Source organism: Dendrobates tinctorius, unplaced genomic scaffold, assembly GCF_039654945.1.
Source record: "Dendrobates tinctorius isolate UK_male_01 unplaced genomic scaffold, ASM3965494v1 ptg000011l, whole genome shotgun sequence".
In the NCBI taxonomy this organism is placed as follows: domain Eukaryota; kingdom Metazoa; phylum Chordata; class Amphibia; order Anura; family Dendrobatidae; genus Dendrobates; species Dendrobates tinctorius.
In genome coordinates, this window is record NW_027361679.1 from 51,725,024 (window position 1) to 51,750,479 (window position 25,456).

The following is a 25,456-nucleotide window of genomic DNA, read 5'->3' on the forward strand; positions in this document are numbered from 1 at the left end:
ACAGGTCAAGGAAATTCTTATCCTCTCTTGTTGACAACTTTATCTTCCAAAAGGTAGAGGTAGCGACCATGCTATTTTATAATTTTGGATAACTAGAGGAGGAAGACCTGTGAAGACTCAGACGTCAAGGTTAGATTTCAGAAAGGCAGATTTTAAGGGATTCAGAAAGAGAATTGGAGGAATCCAATGGCTGGATATCCTTAAAGACAAAAATGTCCAAGAAGGATGGGAAATTGGGAAATCTTTGAAAATGAAATTCTCAAAGCACAATTGTTAACAATTCCGAAAAGAGGGAAGAATAGGAAGCATTTAAGGAAACCAGGCTGGATGAACACAGAACTTAAGCACATGCTGAAAAGGAAGAAAGAAATGTTTATAAAATGGAAAGAGGGAGGCATATCTAAAGAAGAATATAATGCTGTCTGCAGAATCTGCAGGGCACAAATCAGATTAACTGAAGCTGACAATGAATTGAGGCTTGCAAGGGATGTCAAAAGCAATAATAAAGGAATTTGGGGATATGTCAAAAGTAAAAGAAAAGTCAAAGATGCTATAGGATTTTTACAGGATGAAAATGATGAAATGGTAAGACAGGATGTTGAGAAGGCCGAACTTTTAAATTCCTATTTTGCATCTGTTTTCTCTCAGAAAGGAAATGTAACATCAACTGTTCTTCACTGTACTATTAAGGGAATAGAAGAATCCAGGATATCTATAAACAGAAAGATAGTGAGGAAACACTTAGCTAAGCTAAATGAATTCAAGTCTCCAGGAACAAATGAATTACACCCCAGAGTACTGAAGGAGATAGCAGAAGAAATTTTTGAACCCCTCTCCATAATCTTTGAAAATTCTTGGAGAACAGGAGAAGTCCCAGAAGACTGGAGAAGAGCAAATGTTGTTCCTATCTTCAAAAAGGGGAAGAAGGTGGACCCAGGCAACTATAGGCTGGTGAGTCTGACTTCTATACCAGGAAAGATCTTTGAACAAATTATTAAACAACATGTATGTCAGTACCTGGATAAGAATGAAGTGATTAAACAGAGTGAGCATGGGTTTGTAACTAATAAGTCATGTCAGACTAACTTAATTTCCTTCACTGATTGGGTGGATCAGGGAAATGCTATAGATATAGTATATCTTGACTTCAGCAAAGCGTTTGACAAAGTATCTCACACAATCCTTATTGAAAAAATGACTAGGTATGGAAAGGACAAGGCAACTGTTAGGTGGATTCATAACTGGCTTAGTGATCGGACCCAAAGAGTGGTTGTAAATCGCTGCACATCCAGTTGGAAGAATGTCTCAAGTGGGGTACCACAGGGCTCTGTCCTGGGCCCTGTATTGTTCAACATCTTTATCAACGATTTAGATGAAGGAATTGAGGGTAAACTGATTAAATTTGCTGATGACACAAAGCTAGGAGGGATAGCTAATACTAGAGAAGAGAGAGAGGATTCAAAAAGATATTAATAAACTGGAGCAGTGGGCAGCAACTAACAGAATGGTTTTTAACAGGGAAAAATGCAAAGTACTACATCTGGGCAATAAAAATGAAAAAAACATATACAGAATGGGAGGAATAGGGCTAAGCAACAGCACATGTGAAAAAGACTTGGGTATACTAATAGATCACAGACTGAATATGAGTCAACAGTATAATGCAGCAGCAAAAAAGGCAAATGCAATTCTAGGATGTATTAACAGAAGCATACAGTCTAGATCAAAGTGAAGTCATTATTGCCCTCTACTCCTCTTTGGTCAGACCTCATCTGGAATACTGTGTCCAGTTTTGGGCACCACATTTTAAAAAAGACATCAACAAACTGGAGGAAGTTCAGAAAAGAGCGACCAGAATGGTGACTGGTCTGCAAACCCTGTCTTATGAGGAAAGGTTGCATGATTTGGGAATGTTTACCTTGCAAAAGAGAAGACTGAGATGAGACTTAATAGCTGTCTACAAATATCTCAAGGGCTGTCACATTGTAGAAGGATCATCTTTATTCTCATTTGCACAAGGAAAGACTAGAAGCAATGGGATGAAACTGAATGGGAGGAGACACAGATTAGATATTAGAAAAAACTTTTTGACAGTTAGAGTGATCAATGAGTGGAACAGGCTGCCACGAGAAGTGGCGAGTTCTCCTTCAATGGAAGTCTTCAAACAGAGGCTGGACAAACATCTGTCTGGGATGATTTAGTGAATCCTGCTTTGAGCAGGGGGTTGGACCAGATGGCCCAGGAGGTCCCTTCCAACGCTACGATTCTATGATTCTATGTTACTGGGGGCTAGTTCCTGGCCAATTATATCCCTGTTAACGGCCAGCCATATATTGAACGAGGAACTTGTTGCAGTCCTACCGCACTGATAAGCTTCTATTTCACTGGTGCTAGTGAAAGAGGCATCTAAGCTTGTCAGGGTTGTGGGCGAGTGTGGTGCCACGTCAGTGACTGTGTGGACCACCTTCTCTCACTCCTTGTACTTCTCTGGACCCTTGTGGACAGGGGTGTGTCTGTGTAAAACTGTGCCAGGCTGACCTTACATGTCCCTAGGGAGTGCAGAATGTCACGTGGTACGTGGGGAGGCCTTACCACGTGATCCCGCTGACATAATATTGACATCAGGTGGGATGACGAGATGTGGCTCCTTCCCATTTCAGCACAAGTGGTGGCAGCAGGGTGTGACCCATACTTCAAATGCTAAAGACTACCAGCAGTAGCTTTTTGTCGCTGGGGTCTTAAGATCAGCTCAGCACTAGTCAGTCCGAGTACAAATACTATCAGGATAGATAGATAGATGTAGCGATAGACAGATAATAGATAGATATAGACTATCTATCTATTATCTGTCTATCTATATGTCTTTCTATCTTTATATCTATCTATATCTATCTATCTATCTCTATATCTCTATCTATCTCTATCTATCTTTCTATCTATAGCTATCTATCTCTATATCTATCTATTTATCCATTATCTATCTTCTATCTATCCATCTATCTACCCATATATCTATCTATTTATCCATTATGTATCTTCTATCTATCTATCTCTACATCTATCTAGCTCTATATCTATAGCTATCTATCTCTATATCTATCTATCTATCTGTCTCTATATCTATCTATCTCCATCTGGGAGGATCACCTAGAAAATCTTGCACAGGTGCTCGGGTTGATCCATCGTGCAGGCTTGACCATCAAGTCTGAACAGTGCAAGCTGGGCATGAGTGAGGTTCACTACCTGGCACATTGGGTAGGTGGGGGGGCTCTAAAGCTGGAGTCCGGGAAGGTGGATGCTATCACATCCTGGCCCACCCCCCAGGACTAAGAAACATGTGAAGTCCTTCTTGAGCACCTTCGGGTACTATAGGAGGTTCGTCCCTCTCTATACTAGCCAGGTGAAGCCCCTGACAGGCCTCACCAAGAAGAAGCTGCCCTTTGCCTTCAATTGGACCAATGACTGTGAGACGGCCTTCTGAGCACTGAAGACTACCCTTTCCAGCTTCCCAGTACTACAGGAAGCAGACTTTACATGGCCGATTGTAGTACGGACCAACGCCAGTGACTTTGGTGCTGTGCTCAGCCAGGTCAACACTACGGGCTATAAACACGCCGTTTTGTACCTAAGCCGGAAGCTCCTACCGAGGGAGTGGCCTACTCCACAATGGAGAAGGAATGCCTGGCAATTGTGTGGGCCCTGCAGCCATACTTTTACAGACACCAATTCACTGTGGAAATGGACCACAAACCCCTCAGCTGGTTACACACCGTATCCAGAACAAATGGGAGGTTGCCACATTGGAGCCTTGTGCTCCAGTAGTACCACTTCACCATTCACCACAAGAAGGGCCATGGTAATGCCAACGGGTTATCCCCCGAAAGGAGGTCCGCAACCTCACACCTTAAAGTGCTTCCCCCTAGCGCCCTCTAAGGGAGGGAGTGATGAAGAATATTGGCTACATAATTCTGTGTCAATCATCTATATCCTATTTGGTATTGAATTGGAAAAGCCCCTTCAACATGTGCTGTAGTAACATGACACCTGGCAAGCTTCAAGCAAAGGGATTCACAGCCCCCACTAGCTAGCTGGTATGCAACCTTCTACAGGAAGACCCCCCGTTGATCCAAGCCATGGGGCCTGAGTCCTTTGTTCAGCCAGCTAGGATTTAATAAAGGAGTTATGGAAATACTATACATCCTAGCTGTACATTGTGTATATTTCCAAGATCCCCAGTATAGGGCAAATGCCTGCCTGGGTCTCAAGTCATTCTAACACACACGGGAAGGGAGATACATAGAACAGCCCCTATCAGCTAGGTAGAATAATTGTGTTTAGTCTCTATGAGTAGCAGGGGCCCAGTCGGATCTGATGGCACCAAAACCACTGCCTAAAGACCGCCCAGAAAGGAGTTGTAATCTTTCATAGGTTTTGTGAGATTTATCTCCAAACCTCCAGGGGTGGGGATTTAGATTCAGCCCAGAGGGCAGGAAGGGAGTGACCCAGAGGGTTAAATGCTTGTGTTCAGCATATCTTATTGCTTTTTCTCTGAGAGGTTGCGAGGACATATTGTGTGAGGAGAAGTCCCACATATAGAGGACGACAAGCCTCTCATGTTGCAGCCTACTGGTGCTAGTGATAGGGGCCTCTCAGCCTGTCAGGGTTGTCGGCGAGTGTTGAGCCATGTCAGTGTCTGCGTGGGCCACCTTCTCTCACTCCCTGTGCCTCCCTGGGCCCCTTTGGACAAAGAGGTGTGTAAAACTGTGCCAAGCTGATCTTATGTGTCCCTAGGGGGTGTGGAACATCACGTGGTACAAGTGGGGAGACCTTACCACGTAATCCCGCTGACGCAATATTGACGTCAGGCGGGGATGCGAGGTGGACTCCCTCGTGTTTCATCACAACAGATCTAAGCCCCTCGCAGTAGGGATATGATTATCCCCACCCGCTGTAACTCATCCCCTGAAGACCAAGGTCACAGGGTAAATAGCCTACTGCTCTCCCTTAACACACTAAACTGTTTTTTCTCTCCCAAAAATATATCTAATGTACAGCAATGCATATCACACTGCAATGTAATTTTACATTCCTTTCATACTATTGAATGAGTGCGGACGTGTGCACAGCGCTCAATAATCTTTTCCAAGATGGAGCTGGTGACTTCAATTGTCACTGTGCATGTGCAAAATCACATTGCACACCTGCCTTCTGTTCTGACATGTGCAGTGGGCTAATTAGGACGTCGAATACGACAATTTTGTTATATACATGTTCCTGTGACCTTTAGGGTGAGTCATCTGGAATAAGAGTTTTTTTGCTTTTTCATTGTTGTCATTTTTAGGAGCACTCAAGACTAAATAGTGTAATCTGTCAGACATTTGTCTTCTGTTATGTCTGGTCTATTGGTGGAAATCTAACAGAAAATTATTGGGATGCTTTTGATACATTTGTCAGACACCAGTTTGAAGATAACCCTGAAGCCAAGGTAAGAAGTAAAAGATTATCCTTACACCCCCACAATCATAGCAAATAGAGTCAGCTCAGTCATACTGGGGTTTACCCCTTTTATCCAGGTATATATTTTAACTTGGCACTAGGTGTCAGTGTTTCACAGCCTACAGAATATATCTGCTAGTTCCGAGCTATGGCACTCCCAATTATATAGAAATGTGCAGAACTCATATTCTCTAGGTATTTTTATGTAGTTTGAGTTATTCAGTTGTGAATTTTCTGAAAAATACAATTGCATTCAATTGCATTCAAACACCACTTGTAGATATCCAAAATGTGAGCTCATTACTATTATTTTAAATATTTTATAGTCACATATCTATATTTTTTTAAGTCAATGACAAGAAAATGATATTGCATATTATTTAGAATATTCCAAAGATACATTCATTACTATTGAAAAAGCCACAATAATTAAAAATGATAGTTTTTAATTTTAAATCATAAATAATAGACTCTGCCATATATTCACAATAGGAAGTGGTCACAGTTCACCTCCTCCCCCTTCCTTCTTGCATAACAGTTTAGAACGTGCAATTATTGATGAGTATCAGAACCTTATTAATCTTTTGATTGACTTTATTTCACTTCACTCACACATCTTTATGTAACGGTCCATGATTCACCGTCCGGCCGTGGTTGCTCCCAACCAGAACTTAATAGTCCCATAGGCCTGCAGTGTATGAGGCTGTCAAGTTCGGGTCTAGAGAGCCATGGCTAGACTGTACATCACAGTCCCCACTCAGACTGTGACATACGGCTGTGTGATTCTGGCCTTATTCTTGTCCTCTAGCTCCCAACATCTGGTGACCTGTGGAGTGTCTATATGGATTATGACACAAGACGCCTGGATCCGTGGGAGAGAATTATTCCTTCCTTCAAGTATAACAGCAATGTGCCATTTTTTGAAATGCTGGTTCCAACGACTGATACAGTGCGCTATGGCTATCTTATGGAAAAACTACTGGCTGTAAAGCATTCTGTGCTGTTTACCGGCACCACAGGGGTTGGCAAGGTGGGTAGAGATATGGTTTACAACGGTTTATCCATTTTATGAGGTGTACAATTACATTTTGACGTTTAGCTGTTTTATATTCTTTGCAATGTGTCCTCTGCAAACTTCTTAAAACAACTCTGACATGAGATAAAGCGTTTTTTACCTTTATATCTTAGGTTAGAGGGAATATATTACCATGTTTTACTACCCCATCTGAGAGCAACTTGATGTAAGGGCCGAGACCCTGATTTTAGGGATATATTACTTATTGCGCTGCTTGCTTCAGTTTGAATAAAATCACAGTTTTCTCTGCAGCAGATCTAACAGTTCTCTGAATGCTGAGTTGTGTATAACCCCGCCCATACCACTGATTGGTATCCTTCTGTGTACACTGTGCATAGGCAGAAAGCTTAGCAAAATATCTACAGTCACATCACAAAAGTCAAATAAATGCCATAAATGGATGCGTGGGATTGAGTATTCCGCATGGACAGGATAACGGGTTTAATGCGCAAAGTAACATGAATCATATAGAAATAAATGTACGAGAGAACCAGTTATATGAACCAGATATCAAAGTTTATTAATGGTTATAATCCAAAAAAAGTTAAAATCATGTAAAAAAAAAAGTGGCAAACCACAACGTGGCATCACATTCCCACATATATAGAACACTACAAACAAAAATGCATAATGTCATCTGAATTGTCATATTGATAATTATTGTACTACCAACCGTGGTTTATCCATACTGTATGTAACAAAAGGCATTGGCACTAGTCGTGACAACAGATTCACACATACAGTCAATGAAACATTATATAACAGATGAAAGACAACTCATGCAAGACAGAAACATGAACAGAAAAGGATATATCTATGCAGTATTGTGGTGGCAATCCCAAAAGAATCTGACGTACGTTTCGGCGTACTGCCTTTTTCCCAGTCCCAGTCCTGGAAGTACTCCTGAAGGTAGAGAGGCCCGAGTCTCTGACCTTACTGTGCTTGTGTTAACCCCTGATCTGCCCCCTACCCCACCCCATGAGGCTTGCAACAGGAATATAAGGTAAACAAGACATAAGACAAAACAGGGATCACAGAAAGCAACAAACATACAAACACTCACCAAAGTTAAAGCGGTATATAGGGAAGAATAGCAATGTACTAACCAAATGGGTATAGTACAATGAGGGAAGTATACACCCAAATACAGAATGCAACAATCTCCAGTAGCAACAACAAACTCCTCAGCACAGCGTCTTCATGAAGCTAGGAAGCAAAGCTTTCTCTAGCAAGACAGCGAAGGTCTGGCCAGGTTTTATAAGGAGAGGTAATGACCAGATCAGAAGCAGCTGAAAATGGAGCTGCAAGTTTCTGACAAGCATAGAAAGGGTCATTACCTCTTCAGCACCAACGGAAATCAAATTAATTTAATATGGGGCACAAACACACAGTCTAAATGGTAGACCTGCAAATCACAATACATAGTGATCTTCTAACCCCAGATCTCCCAGAAGGACATGACACACTTGTGACAATTATGCTTTTTTGTTTGTAGTGTTCTATATATGTGAGGATGTGGTGCCACCTTGTGGTTTCCCAGTTGTTTTTTTTTCATTTTTTTTACTATTTGTGGTATTACAACCATTAATAAAATTTGATATTTGCTTTATTTAACTGGTTTGCTTGTACATTTTTTGTATATGATTCACATAGACAGAAAGCTGCTAATAAGTGATGGGGATGAGGTTGGACTTCCTGGCAGCAAGTTTACTAGTCTTCTAGAGATAAACTCCTGCTGATAAAGCAGCCCGGTAAGTGAAACATCACTTAAATCAGAATCTCTGCCCCTACATCATGCTGATATCAGATTAAGACCAGGGTCCGACTTGCGAGTGTGATGCGAGAAACTCACGCGAATCTCTTAGAGCATCAATACTCAGCACTGACGCCGGCACTCGGACCGGAGTGTGCGGCTGCAAGCATAGAAATACATACAGCTGCACACTCCGGTCCCGAGTGCCGGCGGCAGTGCCGGATATTGATGCTAGAGACTCACGCAAGTTTCTCGTATCACACTCGCAAGTCTGACCCCGGTCTAAGTAGGAAAAAGTTGGTGACAGATTATTTTTAAGTGATTCCCTAGATATAAAAATGATTTATTATTTGTACACCTGTTTTAGTTTTTCTGTCTATTTAGTCTGTAGTAGCTCGAGGATTGCTGAACAGTATACAAGAAGAAGCTGGTTATGTTTCTGTGTATATAAACTTCTCGGCCCAGACATCTTCTGCACGAACACAGGAAATAATAGAGTCAAAATTGGAGAAGAAGCGGAAAACCATTTTGGGTATGTAATCTTGAACCCTTTTACTGCCTGGACAATTTTCATACTTGACAAATATAAAATCTGAATTATAATATAAAAATTATCTACTTATATATACACCTATACAGCCTATATCCTGACAACAGGCACCTGTCACATATTGCAATGCCATTCAGCAAATTCTGCTACATTTTAGGACACGTGTAGAGTTGAGTGACTTTGGTTGGATCGGGTTTCATGAAACAAAATTTGTTTCAGATGAAACTGGTCCGACTAGGGCAAAAAAAGTCGGAGTTTCGTCCGAAACCCGACCCCAATGCAAGTCAATGGGGATTAAAAGTTGGCATTGAGTGGATGAAAGTCACACTGACGTGGAAGTTACTTCTGACGTTACTGAGCTACCGTCCGTGAAAGGACTGCTGCATATTGCATCCTCACCTGAGATATTGTTGCTGCAGTACAGAGACTACTCCGAGAGACCGCAAACTGCTGTGGCCAGTGCACGTGCTTGAGACCCGTGCCGGCGTCATCCTTGGGACATTCATCTGGATTGTTTCCATCGACCAGCGTGATCAAGACAAAGAGGACTTCATCCTTCGGCACTGTCAGGCGACAGTGTTATTCTTTCGTGCGGAATAGAGCCAGAGACTTTGTGCACCGTTTGCGATGACGCCGTGAGATATTCCAGCCTCCCCTTTGCTGGAACTTCTGCCTATAAGTGCACTGTCTACTTTGCATATTTTGCTTGTTCTTGTCTTTGCCTTCCTGCAAGGAGTTTTGCTGTTATTAACTGTCTAGTAAAAGTTGTTAACCCTTCTCAGTCTCCGGTTACCCACTGCATCAGACGAACTGCTTGTTGCTCTTACAATTGCCCCTTACTTTAAGGCTGGGGTCACATTTGCGAGTGTGATCCGAGAATCACATCAATACCCGGCGCTGCTGCTGGCTTTTGGGACCGGAGTGTGCGGACGCATGTATTTCGCCGGGTATGGATGCGAGAGACTCGCAAGAGTTTCTCGCACCACACTCGCAAGTGTGACCCTGGCCTAAGAAGGAATTTGTACTCCAAGCGGAGTCGAGTCACTCACTGGTTTCCTCTGTTGTTGGCCTGGGAAGACTGTGGCTGCCCCTTTGTACAGAGAAGCAGCGGGGTATTGGTAACAGTGTAGTAAGGGCCAGATTGGGGGGTGGTCCACTGCTTACCACCCACAGACAACACAGAGACGAGACAGAGGCAGATTTTCAGGTACAACAGGTCCGAGTTTATTAGCCGTCCTCCTGACGACCGTAGCAATACACCGCAGCACCTTTACAGCTCTCCTTATTCAGGCCCGGGTACCTGCACCTTCCTTCTGTCATAGTGACATTCCTCGTGGCTCTTTCACTGGGGCTGCCCTAGGCCTATCTACCGCCAGCGCTTCACCAGTCTGAGGTCGTCGTCAATTTGATACCCCCGGGGCCTCGTCTGTTTTGTGGTTCTTCGTGTCGGGGCCACTCCCCTTACTTCTTTTCTCCTCAGTCCCCTGGTCGAGCTCTCCTCTACTGTTCGTTCTCCTTCACTGTCTCTTCTCCTCCTGAGCTCCTCCTCCCAGGACTGGAAACGTCTGGAACCCCTTGCTGTCCTAATTATCTCCCTGCTTAGGAAATCCCCTCCTGGGTTCCTGTCTCCCCGCCCCCCATGACTAAGCGTTTTCGTAGCCTTAAGCTGCTGTCAAGTCTTGTTCTCACATTCCCTCCTGCCATCTTGTGGTCAAACTTAGGTACTGCACTCCTTTTCCATTTTCCCCAGCTGTTTCCCTTTTGTTATTACAAACATCCGTCTACAGTGCACCAACTGTCCCTTCTCCCTACCGACAAGTCCGTCCGTCAGGTCACGTTCCCTACAACTGAATATGTGCTTGGTATCATTTTTTTTAAAGCACACTCAGGCTTTTTAGATAATAAAGGGTTCGTCCACCCTTTTTTTAAGTTTATTTTTTTGCTTATGAAAATCCATAAAGCCTCAAAGTTAAAGTAAATTAAATAAAGTCTGGTATTGCAGCTTTTTTCTTAGGCTTATATTATAAAGGTCATTTATATACTGTACACCTTTCTTGCCAGTGGAGGGTGCTACAAGACAGACTTGCTTTGAGAGATGCACACACTTCCTATGTTTGCACGGTTGGTTATTACATTATTTCTTTGCTTATTATAGATGTGATTCAGTTTTTCAATTTATTGATTTCAAATTCAAATGAAAAATGCAAAAAGATGTATGGTAAATGAAAACCCCCAATATCAGTGAAGCCTCATGTTATGCAGGCACCTTACGAAGTGTACAGTATAGTCCAGGTTGAGTTAGCAAACTTGACTTTTTGTCTGTTGCCTATATGTTTTTCCCCATAGCATTTAGAGGGCAGACATTTTTAGAGGGTTAATACCAAGTGTCAATATCTGATTAATACTATTTGATCTATATTTACACAGGCGCTCCTGGGAACAAGAGAGTCATCATATTTGTTGATGATTTAAATATGCCAAAGCTAGATCGATATGGATCTCAACCCCCCATTGAATTACTGCGTCAGTACCAAGATTTCAAAGGATTTTATGACCGAGAAAAAATGTTTTGGAAAGAAATTCAGGTATCCCATTTTATACTTTACAATCTCATCTTCTTAAAAGTGACATTTTAGAAGAAGGAGGAACGAAATCTTTCATCCCTGGCTATACTAACTATTTCTTTACATCGGCAACTCACTAGAAATGACTGTATATGAAAATCTATCTACACAATCACCATTGGATTCCGTAAAAAGTTGCGGAAGGTTTTCAAAGGTTATTCCCATCTTCATAGGTAAACATTGTCGTTGCGTGTAAAACCAAGCACTTTTGTAATTTACTGTTTCTTAAAATTTGCAGTCGTTCTTGAGATATTAGCACTTTACTCTTCTTTTGTTTTCATCTTGTTGTTTTGGAGACCGCCCTCTGCTGCTTTCTAGTTATATGGCCAGGATTAGGAGGTAACCGCTTTCTCAGCAATCTCGGCCTGCTTCCTAGTCACAAATAAGCTTTAAGTAGTAACTAACCTAACTTATTAATTTAGTTTAATGTCCTGATCCTGTGGTCATTCAGTCACTGGTCGAAAATCGAATCAGCCTAATTTCCAGTTCATTGCCCAACTCTGAACAGTATTTCATATAACAGCACAAGCCCATTGATGTACATACGTACAGGGAGCTATTGGACTTCTCTAATATACTGTATAAGCCAGACCTCTTCTTTGTGCATGCATTTATTGTAAGAAAATCTGATAAGCACTGTTATTGAAATGAGTAGTCAGCCAACCCCTTTCATAGAAAATATAGCACAAAAACCCATAAGGTGAAATGGCAAAACTTGTTTAGATAGTACACCACCAAAGAACAAAAATTCAGTATACCATGCCAGTAAAAAATGTTTGACTTTATTCAAATAATCAATATAACAAAATAATATGCAAGAAACACAATATCAAGGCTACTACCATATGTATCATTGGAGAGACTAGCGCCAGAAGCCTGACCTACTAAGTATGCAAAACAGTGCACCTAGAATTCACAGACACTGCCACCATCTGTGTTAACCATATAGTACTTAGCAATACACAGACTGCCATTAAATGAACTGATGCTGATTGTGGTCTGCTAATGCGGTCCTCCACAAGCGCCCCAACATGCGTTTCGTCCCTTCGTCAGGAGGCAAACCACCTTCTCCTGACGAAGGGACGAAACGCACGTTGGGGCGCTTGTGGAGGACCGCATTAGCAGACCACAATTATATGTAAGTGTTTTGAATGATTTTTCTCTTGTTCACAGCAACCAGCATCAGTTCATTTAATGGCAGTCTGTGTATTGCTAAGTACTATATGGTTAACACAGATGGTGGCAATGTCTGTGAATTCTAGGTGCACTGTTTTGCATACTTAGTAGGTCAGGCTTCTGGCGCTAGTCTCTCCAGTGATACATATGGTAGTAGCCTTGATATTGTGTTTCTTGCATATTATTTTGTTATATTGATTATTTGAATAAAATCAAAATTTTTTACTGGCATGTTATACTGAATTTTTGTTCTTTGGTGGTGCCCTTTCAAAGAAAGCCTATGCAGGACCAGAAGAGAAGGTATCAGGACCAATAACCAAAGAGGGTGCTAGAGGATTGGCCAGCCTAGACTAATAGAATTATGATAGCCAATATACTATCTTAGCATTCTTGTTTACTACTTTTAGTATTTTTTTTGCAGACAGCCCCCTTAAATTTCCCATTAGAGAGTTGTTGAAGCTTTTTATGTTATTGTATGGTGCTTTCATTAAAGCAAATCTGTCAGCAGTTTTGGTCGATCTATGATACGGCCACCGCCTTTCAGGGCTTATCTACATCATTCTATTATGCTGTAGATTAGCCCCCGATCCAATGTAGGTTTTTTATTTGTAAACTATAAAATATTTTTAAAATTGGTAATACATTTTAATTTCACTAAAATAAAGTAACCACAGAATGGTCATTGCCAGCGGTGTAACTCGGGTCCTATGAGCCCTGGTGTAAAATTTGGACATGTGCCTTCACCATGATGTTCATATGTACAGGCTCCTATAGCGCTATAGATCCTATAACAGCGGTGGCGAACCTATGGCACGCGTGTTATCGCCTCATCCTTGTTCCAGAACTGCAGCTTCCTGAATCACACATTGAGCGGTGCGGCTGTGGCTGGATGACATCATCATTCAGCTCCGTGTCCGCTGTGCCAGTGAGAGGAAGGAAGCTGCCGGCGCACAGAGAGGTGAGTGTGGCCGCTGTGCCAGTGAAGCTGCTGTGGTGTGTGTGTGTCAATGATAGGGAGAGGGCCAATGAAGGGAGTGATGGGGAGAGGGCCAATGATGGGGAGAGGGCCAATGATGGCGGTGATGGGGAGAGGGCCAATGATGGCGGTGATGGGGAGAGGGCCAATGATGGCGGTGATGGGGAGAGGGCCAATGATGGGAGTGATGGGGAGAGGGCCAATGATGGGTGATGGGGAGAGGGCCAATGATGGGGAGGGGGCCAATGATTTGGAGAGGGCCAATGATTGGGAGAGGGCCAATGAAGGGAGTGATGGGGAGAAGGCCATGATGGGGTGATGGGGAGGAGGAAATGATGGAGGTGGTGGAATGGGGCAATTTCTATATTTCTACATGAAGGGGATCATGATGGTGCATATTTCTACATGAATTGGATCGTGATGGGGCATATTTATACATGAAGGGGACGATGATGGGACACATTGCTAAAAGAAGGGGACAATAATGGGGCATATTTCTACATGAAGGGGATCATGATGGGGCATATTTCTACATGAAGGGGATTATGATGGGGCATATTTCTACATGAAGGGGATCATGATGGGGCATTTGGCACGTGTTGGCACTTCGTCATAAATAATTGGGTTTTAGGTTGCAGTTTAGGCACTCAGTCTCCAAAAGGTTCGCCATCACTGTCCTATAACTATAAAGACATTTGTGTTCGCCCCCAACCAAAAAAAAGTACAGCTAAACAATATAAATTGCACAGAAAATATAGCAATAAATAGCAGTCATACAGTTAACAAATTTCACCATATTTTTACTGAACAAGTATGCTACACCAAAACTAATATACCATAATAAACAACATAAAGGGGATAAATACTGCCACACAATGACCAAATATTATCACATAGTGTCTGAGTATAACCAACATCCTATTATTGAACAAAATACACTATACCATGACCAATATACCAATAATATTACATATACTGCCAGACCATGACCAGACCATCGTACATCGTGTAAGTGTATACAGCACAGGTAAAACCAGTGACTAACAAAGACGCTTACCGATGAAGATAAAGTCATTAATTTTCGCTATTCTTCTTCACTGGCACAGACCACTATGACTTCTTCCAGCCAAGTCTCTGCAGAAAATAACACACATACTTCTATTACTGATCACTTCTACAGCACCCTCCACAATTGTTCCCCCATGTCTACACCATGCCAGATGAAGAGAAAAGCACAATAGTGCTTCCCTGGTGCCCTGCACAGTAACAGTACCTCCCTTTTCTTCTGCCCATGTTAATAGTACCCATAGAAATAAAATATAACCGTAGTGATGTCTCCCTTTGTGACCCCCTCACTCTAGAAATGTTCTCCTCTGTGTCTCACATGCTATATTAGTGCATATGTTTCCTTTTGTGGTCCCCTTACAATAGTAAAATTCCTTTTCTCCCCCCATACAGTAGTAATGTCTGTCTTTGTGCTCAAATACAACAGTAATGCTCTCTCCACAGTGGCAACAATACAGTAGTGACGTAAACCATTTCTGCTCCCAAACAGTAATAGCGCCCACCTTTTATGCCTCAATACAGTGGGAACATGCCATATTGTGGCTCCATAATGTAATAATGTATGGGCCATAATGGGGAATATTATTATTGTCCCACTTTCTGGAGTAATAGTATGCCCTATTCTGGCCCCCATACAGTAATATTGTCCCCCAATTGGCCCCATACAGTAATAATGTCTATTCAATAATATATCCTCCACTTTCTACCTTAAACTAATAATGTATATTCATCACTCTGGTCTTCCTACAGTACTTATTTTACTCATCCTTTAATAACACGCCTCATCCTGTAATAATGTTACCTATACTGGCCCTCATCGTGTAATAATTTCCCCCAACCTTGCCCCCATCCTGTAATAATGTCCCCCATACTGTAAAAATGTCCTCCTTCCTTGCCTCATCCTGTAATAATGCTTTCCATCATGGCAATTTTCTTTAATAATGTCCTCCATCGTGGCCCTCAACCTTTAACAATATCCCCAATCCTTTCCTCCATTCCGTAATAATTTAATCCATCCTAGCTTCCATACTTTATTAATGTACCCCCTCCTGGCCAATTAATTGCCCAAATCCTGGCACTATTCTCCAACATATTTAGAAAAAAATAAGAAAAAATAACTACTTACCTTTCCCCAGTCTCACGACGAGCAGTGTCCTCTTCCTCCTTCATAACCTGGGGCGGGAGGGCTGCGCATAACAGTGACATCATGTGTTACCGGCGGTGGGAACGCCATTGTCAGCTTCCGACCTCTGATAGTCTGGTGGCCTGGTGCAGGGAGCTGAAGTTTCTCTGTGCTGCTATACATTTCAAATGAATTGCATCTGAAGATGCACCCTCACCTGAAAAAGGTGCTGATGTCGTCAGGCATCTCATCCTCCACAGGACTGGTTGCACCCTCTGCAACTGCGATCGTTATGCCCCTCTTTATTGTTAAGATAGGTCTTACCTTTTAATTCCTATCCATTTAGAGTGTAGTCATGGTGTAAGAGCTCAATCATCATGATAGTCATACATCTGGCTAACACATTTATGCTACATTTTTAGAATAAAAACATGGCTGTATTTCTTCCTTTGTTTTCAGGACCTCCTTTCTCAAACATGCCTGCTTTTGGACCTAAAATTTCAGAGCTCAGTGGGTGTTCTTGCCCCATGACTATTGGATTTTGAATACATTACACAAAGGGTATGCTTGTGGTCTGTAACCAGAGAGCAGCAGCTCCTACAAAAGGCTGTTTGTAGTATTGTTTCACTTTTTGATTTTAGATGTTTTGAAGCTAAAATCTCATTAAAAAGGTGTCTATATTTTAAACTGTTACTAGTCTATTAAAAATATCAATAGATGTTTGGCTGTAGTAATAGAAGCAGCAAGGGTTGTACAGTAGCTGGGTATTAAGAAGTGTAGAGAAAATGTTGGTCCTAAAGACCAGAAGGACCAGAAATTGCATTGGTTCAGTGGTATAGTTGAAGAATTGATGGGAGTCTAGGTGTCAGACGGGAATCATTAAGAGACTTGACAAGCTACAATGATGGCTGACAGATTGATTTGTGATTCTCAGGTGTCATATGAAATTGAATGATTCTATTAAAACGAACAAGAGGCATGGATGTGGTGTGTATCAGACACTTTTTATATTTGGAAAATTGGGTTGACCCTTTTAAATAACCTTCAGTGAGAAATGACCTATGCGAAGGATTATAATTTTCCTTGCGTGTAATTTTGCTTGGCTCCTTCACCTGTTTTGCTTTAGATTTTCCTTCTTTTGTCACTGTAGTTAAAATTTATAGACTTTCGACACCTTTGGAGGCATTTATTTCACCAATATGCAGGTATTTCTTTTTGCAATACACGTTCTTAAAAGATTTTGGCTCATTTGACTTTTGCAGCCTCTGCATCATATATATATAGCAGGATGAATTAACCTTGAATCATTTAAGGAGCTTGTTCCGACAGCATGGTTTGTTGGCCGTAAGGTTTCCTCCTGTATCCTCTAAGCTGACTTATGACCAAATCAATTTTCACCTCTGCTTTGATATTATTTTTGAATAACAACTTCTTTGATGTGTCCAGACTTAATGCTTCAGTAAAATGTATAGTGCTTAAAGAGCTAATTTTTGGCAGGTTGTTCTATATAAGGATATAATATATTATCATGGAAATGTCTCACCTGCCCGAAATCTGTATCTAGTGATTGCTGAGTGCGGGGCTATCCATTTCTGATGTAAAATTTAACCAATCCTTACCTGATCTGTATGGTATTATTGCTGAAGGTAGTTAATATAAACCTCATCCTTATAATTCCCGACTTTAACAATAGCAATTATACCAACTAATTTGTTCCTTAAATTGCTTTGGTTAGTCCCTTCAATAAGGTAATTTATTGATAATACTATTAATCATGACTTGAGCATTTCTCGGACCTGTATGTTCCTAAATCTTAACCAAGCAATCTAGTATATCTTATTCTATTTAATATAGGTGATAAAATACACACTTATGAGGGGTCTTCTGATAAGTCTTTGGCTTTACTCAGAAAGAAACGAGATATGAAGATGAAACTTTACATTTAATCTACATACTCTCCACTGATGTCAACACACTTCTTATATCGGTATTCCAAGTTCTGTAAGCCTTGCAAAAAGAAGGATTTCAGTTGTGCCTCAAACCAGGCATCCGTAACAGCCATGGCATCAGAAATGGTGTGAAATTTGGTACTCTTGAGGTGTTTCTTCAGGTTTTGAAACAGATGATAGTAGGAGGGAGCTAGATCTGGTGAATAAAGTGGGTGGTCAACCAGCTGGAAGCCCAGCTCTGCCCGTTTTGTCTTGGTCGCTTGTGCAGTGTGAGCGGAGGTGTTGTCTTGCAGGAGCAAGATTCCTTTGGACAGCTTGCCGCACCTTTTGGCCTTCAATTGGTCCAAAATTTCAATGTAATACCTTGCATTGATGGTGGAACCCTTTTGAAGGTAGTCCACTAGCAGCACGCCCTACTTATCCCAGAACACAGACGCCATCACCTTAGTGGCTGATTTTTGCACCCTGAACTTCTTTGGACGAGGAGAACTACTTTTGACTGCTCCTTTATTTTAGGGTCATACAAATAAAGCCAGGTCTTGTCCATAGTGACCAGTCAATCCAGGAAGTTCTTATCAGTCTGGAAATGCTGACAAATGGACCGGGAAGTTTTCACTCGCATACTTTTCTGATCTATTGTCAAACATTTAGGGACCCACTTTGCAGATAGCTTCTTCATGTCCAAATGTTCATGGATAATTACACAAACACGTTCACAGGAAATCCCCATGATGTCTGGTATTGCTTTAGCTGAAATTCACAGATTCTACAGTATGAGGTTGTGCACAGCATCAACGATCTCCGGAACAACCAATCTCAGTCATCCAGGATGTTCCTCATCGTTGGTGCTTAAGTGGCCTGTTTTAAATTTGGCAACCCAGTTCTTAACTCTAGAATATGAAAGGCATTGATCCCCCAATGTCTGCGATATATCACCATGAATATCCTTCACAGACTTTCCTTGCAGAACCAAGAATTTTGTCACTCCTCTGCTCTCACTTGCTGTGAATATTGCATTAGACTCCACCATTTTGTTTTCCCGCATGTGTAGAACACTGTTGCCATAAGCTAAAAACACAATTTTGAAAACATACTGTATATTAGACACATAAGGCTTTCATGTGATGTAATATTCGTTACCATAGAAGCAAAAAAAAGATCACAAAGCCAAAGACTTATCATCAGACCCTTGTATATTAGCTCCTTCGTGACCAGTTCATTTTTCATTTTTGTGAGCCATTTTTTTTACTTCCCTTCTTGCAGTTTGGTGTTATGAACATGTATGTAACACAATGGGTAAAATGGTTGTTACATAAACAGAAATCACGTTTACACAGGATACATGATAAATGTATCTGCTGAGCCCCCTCTGATCCTGCAGAAGATGGATGTCAAAGTGTTGGAATAATGCTTATTATTGTATCTATTGCATCAACTAATATTTACTAATGTTTAAAGGGAACCTGTCATCAGGATTGTGCATTGTAACCTATAGACATAATCATGATACCTGGGTTGATGAAATCCATCTTGTGGTTGTTTAATCTTTATTTTCAATTTTGAGTTAATGATACGCCCGTGCTCCGGGGCGGCCTGTGTGGATGGTCTTCATGTGTTGTTCTGATTAGGTATTCACCAGTATGGCTTCTGATAGGTCACTGATTCCTCACTGACCTGCTCCCTAGCTTACATAATTAATATTATATATATATATAATACTGTAGCTTGAAAGAAAAAATCACATTTGTGATTTGCCTATTCCACACCTATTTTCTATGCTATATATTTTCATAGCACCTGCATGTTAGTTGTCATGATTAAGAGCTAGCGTAGCTCGAAATGCGTTGACAATTATCATGTTTTTTAAATTTTTCCTTTTCATCAAATAATAAATGTGATGTTTTATGACTTTTGCGATTGCTGGATTTTCCCATTTTTTTATGGTTCATTTACTCAGGAAATCAGCCTGAAGTCTCCATGCACCACATCCCTATTTTAGGAATTTCTCAACCCAATGAGCTGATGGTTGCTCCATTGTGTTTTTCTACAAAGCACACATGTAATCCACATCCAAAAAAACACTGCAAAGAAAAAGCAACAAAAATATAGCTAAAATGATGAATAACGGGTGTTTTTACTGCCAAAAGAGTAGATTATGTTTGCAGAAAAAAATGCAGCAAAATAGCCTTAGGCCATGTGCACACGATGCAGATTTGCAGCGTTTCCGCAGCGGATTTTACCGCGCAGAAACGTTGCATATCCGCATTGTGATGTACAGTACCTTTAAAATGAATGAAAAAAAAAAACCCGCTGTGCAGACGCTGCGGATTTTTCCGCGCGGTTTTCCTGCGGTACAAAATCCGCAGCATGTTACTTCTTTTGTGCGGTTTTCTATCTCCCCTGTTACCAAATCCGCAGGGGGAAGACCGCAATGGAAAACCGCACAAAAACCGCGTGAAAAATGGAAGAAATCCGCAGGAAAAATGCAGGTCATTTGACCTGCGGTTTTCTTCCATTCTGCACGGAAAAATCCGCAGGGCTCAAAACTCCGTCTGCACTCAGCCTTAGTTTATGAACATTTTGTAGAGCACATGCTCACTAATGCTACATTCACATAGAAGGCTTTGATCATATACTGTATTTATCCCCTATCCTGTGTATAGATAATTAAATGTCTTTATGGGATAACCTCTTTATTATTACACAGAGGAAGAGAAACAGAGGCCAATAGCAATTATTAAAATATTTATATTTTTTCTTTTCTACTCTTACTTTATTTTTTACTCTTAGCTTTTCCTTTGGTCAAGGAAGAACCAGGGGAAAATAATCCCACATATGTCCTACATTCTGGCAATTATTTTATGTTTCCAATTATAACAGATAGGGCTCATACTCATCTGCGAGGAAAACGGACGGTTGCAATCCGATAAAAAACTCAAACCAATGTTAATCTAAGGCTACTTTCATTCTTCCGGCTTTTTGATTCCGGCACCCTGCGGCAAAAATTTCCCAAACCGGATCCGGCGATATGTGGTGCCGGATCCGGCTTTTATACCATTGGGATACATTGTTGCCGGATGACGCCGCATTAACACGCGGCACGTCCGGCTTTTCCCGGATCCGGCGAAAAGTGACGATGTGGCGTTGTGAAAAAACGTTGCATGCAACGTTTTTTCCCTCTGCCGGACTGGTTTTCTCTACTGCGCATGCCCGGCATATTTCCTCGGGCGTCAATTAACCCTGCAAGCGGCGGCAAAAATAAAATCTCTCCACGTCAATTAACCCTGCAAGCGGATCTCTCCGCGTTAACCCTGCAAGCGGATCTCTCCACGTCAATTAACCCTGCAAGTGGCGGCAAAAAATAAAATCTCCCTCTCTCTCACTCTCACTCTCCCTCCCTCTCTCCCTCCCTCTTACTCTTTCTCACTCTCTCTCATATTCACTCAGATTTGCTGATCTGTTCCTTTAAATTTCTCCTCCACCGTATCCGGCCAAATGAAGCATCCGGTGTCTGCGTTTTCAGCCGCATCCGGTACTACAGCTTTTCACCGCAGGCCGCCAGATTCCAAAGCCGGAAGTCTGAAAGTAGCCTAAGCATCCCTGCTCATCTGTGTGTTTTTTGCTCAGCTGAAATCAGACTGAGAAAAAAAATTGCAGCATGCTGCAACTATCCTCATATCACGGACGAGACTTGCCAATGCAAGTCAATGGGTGTGATAAAAAAAAGTCACGGCAATTGGACCATGCGAGTGGCATCTGATTTTTACACACCCATGTCCTTGAAAACCCGACATTTCAGCAGCCGCGAGCAGTAAAATGACAACATGACCTGTCAAAAAAGAATGCATAGAATAGATAAATACACATAGAATAGATAGATATGAAGATGTTAGTGACATATATAATTAGTACAGTGCTTGCGTAGCTTACTGTATATATGTATTTAATTAATTAATAAATAAATATTTGAAAAAGATGACATCGGAACCCCAACATTGTATTAACCAGCAGAGTGAAAGCGGACAGCTAGGGGCAAATGTTTATAGCCTGGAAAGGGAGTAATACCCAAGGAGCTTCGCAGGCTATTAATATCAGCTCACAGCTTTATATTTAGCCTTTCCTGGTTATTAAAATAGGGGACCCTTCAAAAAAATTGAGGCAGGGTCCCCATATAATTATAACTCCTTTCACCTCACTGATGTCACCGCGAGCGTGAGAAAGTTCTTGAGCTCGCGATGCCGTCAGAAAGGTCATCGGAGTTCAGAGCCAATGAACTCCGTTCAACACTAACAGTGTCATCAGTGAGGTGAAAGGAGTTTATTGAATGTGAACCCTGCTCAACTTTACCACATCACCACAAGACACTGAGCTGAGCAAGCACGTGCAGTTCAATGTATCTGCTGGATGACAGGCTGTATAGTCACATCATGCAACAATGTTGCCTTCCATCTAGATGTTGCAAAGCTAGATGTGTCGTGGGACATTTGAATTAATTCTCGGTGGACAGGTGAGGAATATGGTCATTTATTATTTTAATTCTTTTACAGGAGACATTGGCTTCAGTGGGTAGGGCGTTGCGCTGAGTATACTTTTTTGGTCAATTTAGATTCATTAAAGGAGTCTGTGTCATTATTTCAAATCAAGGACTTTATTCTGGGTGTATATTTTAACAATTTGACAGTGGCGTTAGTAATGGGGGCATCTTATAGAAGCCTCTCCATTACCAACCTCTGGGCTTGATGTCACCTGACAATACAAAGGTGACATCAACCCCAATACTATCACTCCAGTTGCCACCGCACCAGGGCAAGTGGGAAGAGCAAGGCCAAGTGCCAGAATTGGTGCATCTTATGGATGCTACTTTTCTGGTGCCGCTGAGAACTGATGTTTTTAGTCTAGGAAGGGGCCAATATCCATGGCTGCTTTTTTCTATTAATATCAGCTCGCCTTTGATGGCTATTAACCCCTTCACCCCGGAGCCTGTTTTCATCTTCATGACCAGGCCAAATTTTACAATTCTGACCAGTGTCTAACTCTGGAATGCTTCAACAGATTCCACTGATGCTGAGATTTTTTTTTCATTATATATTGTACTTTAAGATAGTGGTAAAATTTCTTCAATATGATTTGTGTTTATTTGTGAAAAAAATTGAAATGTGGCAAATTTTGAAAATTTTGAAATGTTCAAACTTTTCATTTAATTTCTTTCCTCAAATCAGAATTATATCACACAAAATAGTTAATAAATAAAATTTCCCCCATGTCTACTTTACAGCAGCACACTTTTTGAAAATTTTTTTGTTTGTTAGGAAGTTAAAAGGGTTAAAAGTTGACCAGCCATTTCTCATTTTCCAGCAAAATTTACAAAACCATTTTTTAAGGACACCATCACATTTGAATGTGGAAGGAAAGAAACTCCATTTGACTTTTTGAATGCTAAAATTGCTGGAATAATTAGCGGATGCTATGTTGAGTTTGGAGAGCCCCTGATGTGCCGGAAACAGTGGATACCCCCCCAAAAGTGACATCATTTTAGAAACTAGACCCCTCAAGGAACTTATCTAGGTGTGTAGTGAGCACCATGAACCCCTAGGTGCTTCACAAAAGTTTATAATATTGAGCCATGAAAATAAAAATATCACATTTTCCAACAAAAAAGTTTTTTAGCCCCAAATTTTGCATGTTCTCCTGTGTGCCAGGAGAAATTGCAACATATAATTTGTTGTGCAATTTCTCCTGAGTACACTGATACCCCGTATGTGGGGGTAAAATACTGTTTAGGCTCATGGCAAGGCTCAGAAAAGGAGTGACATTTTGGAATGCAGACTTTGATGGAATGGTCTGTTGGTGTCATGTCTCATTTATGATGTGGTGTCATGTCTCGTTTATGATGTGCCAAAACAGTGGAAAACCTCCACAAGTGACACCATTTTCGAAGGCAGACCCCTCAAGGAATGTATCTAGATGTGTGGTGTGCACCTTGAACCCCCCCCAGCTCCTTCACAAAAGTTTATAATGTAGAGCAGTGAAAATAAAAAAAATCACATTTTTTCCTCAAAAATGTTACTTTAGCCCCAATTTTTTTATTTTCACAATTATAACAGGAGAAAATGGACCCCAAAATTTGTTGAGCAATTTCTCCTGAGTACGGCGATACCCAATATATATACCGATGTGGTTGAAATCTACTATTGAGGCACAGTACAAAGCTCAGAAGGGAAAGAGTGCCATATTGGAGTTCACATTTTGCATATTTTAGATGATCTATTGGTAATTATTCCTTCAAGAATAACCAAGAGTACAAACCAGAGATGCAGTAATATATTTTAATTTCACAAATCAATGAAAACACATGAAAATAGGCTTCTTTCTCTGCTAAGAATGACTCATTCTTAAAATTCTCAATTCATGGGTAAGATCTGTATTCAGTGAAGACAGATTTTCCCATTTCTAAGATAGGAGATGGCAGATGATACTGTCCCCAGTACTGGAAGTCCACTGCCTCGGAGTAACTCTTGACTCTGCCCTGTCCTTCAAACCGCACATACAAGCTCTTTCTACCTCCTATCGCCTCCAGATCAAAAATATTTCCAGAATCCATCCTTTCCTCAACCCTCAATCTACTAAAATGTTTGTGCATGCCTTCATCATCTCCCGCCTCGTCTACTGCAACATTCTTTTCTATAGTCTCCCTGCTCAGAAACAGAAATGGAGGGATCCAATGGCTGGATATCCTTAAAGACAAAAATGTCCAGGAAGGATGGGAAATCTTGAAAAATGAAATTCTCAAAGCACAATTGTTAACAATTCCGAAAAGAGGGAAGAATAGGAAGCATTTAAGGAAACCTGGATGGATGAACACAGAACTTAAGCACATGCTGAAAAGGAAGAAAAAAATGTTTATAAAATGGAAAGAGGGAGGCATATCTAAAGAAGAATATAATGCCGTCTGCAGAACCTGCAGGGCACAAATCAGATTATCTTAAGCTGACAATGAATTGAGGCTTGCAAGAGATGTCAAAAGCAATAATAAAGGATTTTGGGGATATGTCAAAAGTAAAAGAAAAGTCAAAGATGCTATAGGATTTTTACAGGATGAAAATGATGAAATGGTAAGACAGGATGCTGAGAAGGCCGAACTTTTAAATTCCTATTTTGCATCTGTTTTCTCTCAGAAAGGAAATGTAACATCAACTGTTCTTCACTGTCCTATTAAGGGAATAGAAGAATCCAGGATATCTATAAACAGAAAGATAGTGAGGAAACACTTAGCTAACCTAAATGAATTCAAGTCTCCAGGTCCAGATGAATTACACCCCGGAGTACTGAAGATAGCAGAAGAAATTTTTGATCCCCTCTCCATAATCTTTGAAAATTCTTGGAGAACAGGAGAAGTCCCAGAAGACTGGAGAAGAGCAAATGTTGTTCCTATCTTCAAAAAGGGGAAGAAGGTGGACCCAGGCAACTATAGGCTGGTGAGTCTGACTTCTATACCAGGAAAGATCTTTGAACAAATTATTAAACAACATGTATGTCAGTACCTGGATAAGAATGAAGTGATTAAACAGAGTCAGCATGGGTTTGTAACTAATAAGTCATGTCAGACTAACTTAATTTCCTTCTATGATGGAATCACTGATTGGGTGGATCAAGGAAATGCTGTAGATAT

At 41.1% G+C, this 25,456-nt stretch overlaps 1 protein-coding gene across 1 annotated transcript in view; it reads left to right on the forward strand.

Annotated features, from left to right (window-relative positions):
- Nucleotides 1-25,456, forward strand: part of DNAH6 (dynein axonemal heavy chain 6) — a 570,270-nt gene that overhangs the window by 227,981 nt on the left and 316,833 nt on the right. The window contains exons 37-40 of the mRNA XM_073542156.1: nt 5,342-5,485; nt 6,305-6,526; nt 8,709-8,856; nt 11,302-11,459. Of these exons, the coding sequence (XP_073398257.1) occupies nt 5,342-5,485; nt 6,305-6,526; nt 8,709-8,856; nt 11,302-11,459 (672 nt within the window). The remainder of the gene's footprint in view (nt 1-5,341; nt 5,486-6,304; nt 6,527-8,708; nt 8,857-11,301; nt 11,460-25,456) is intronic.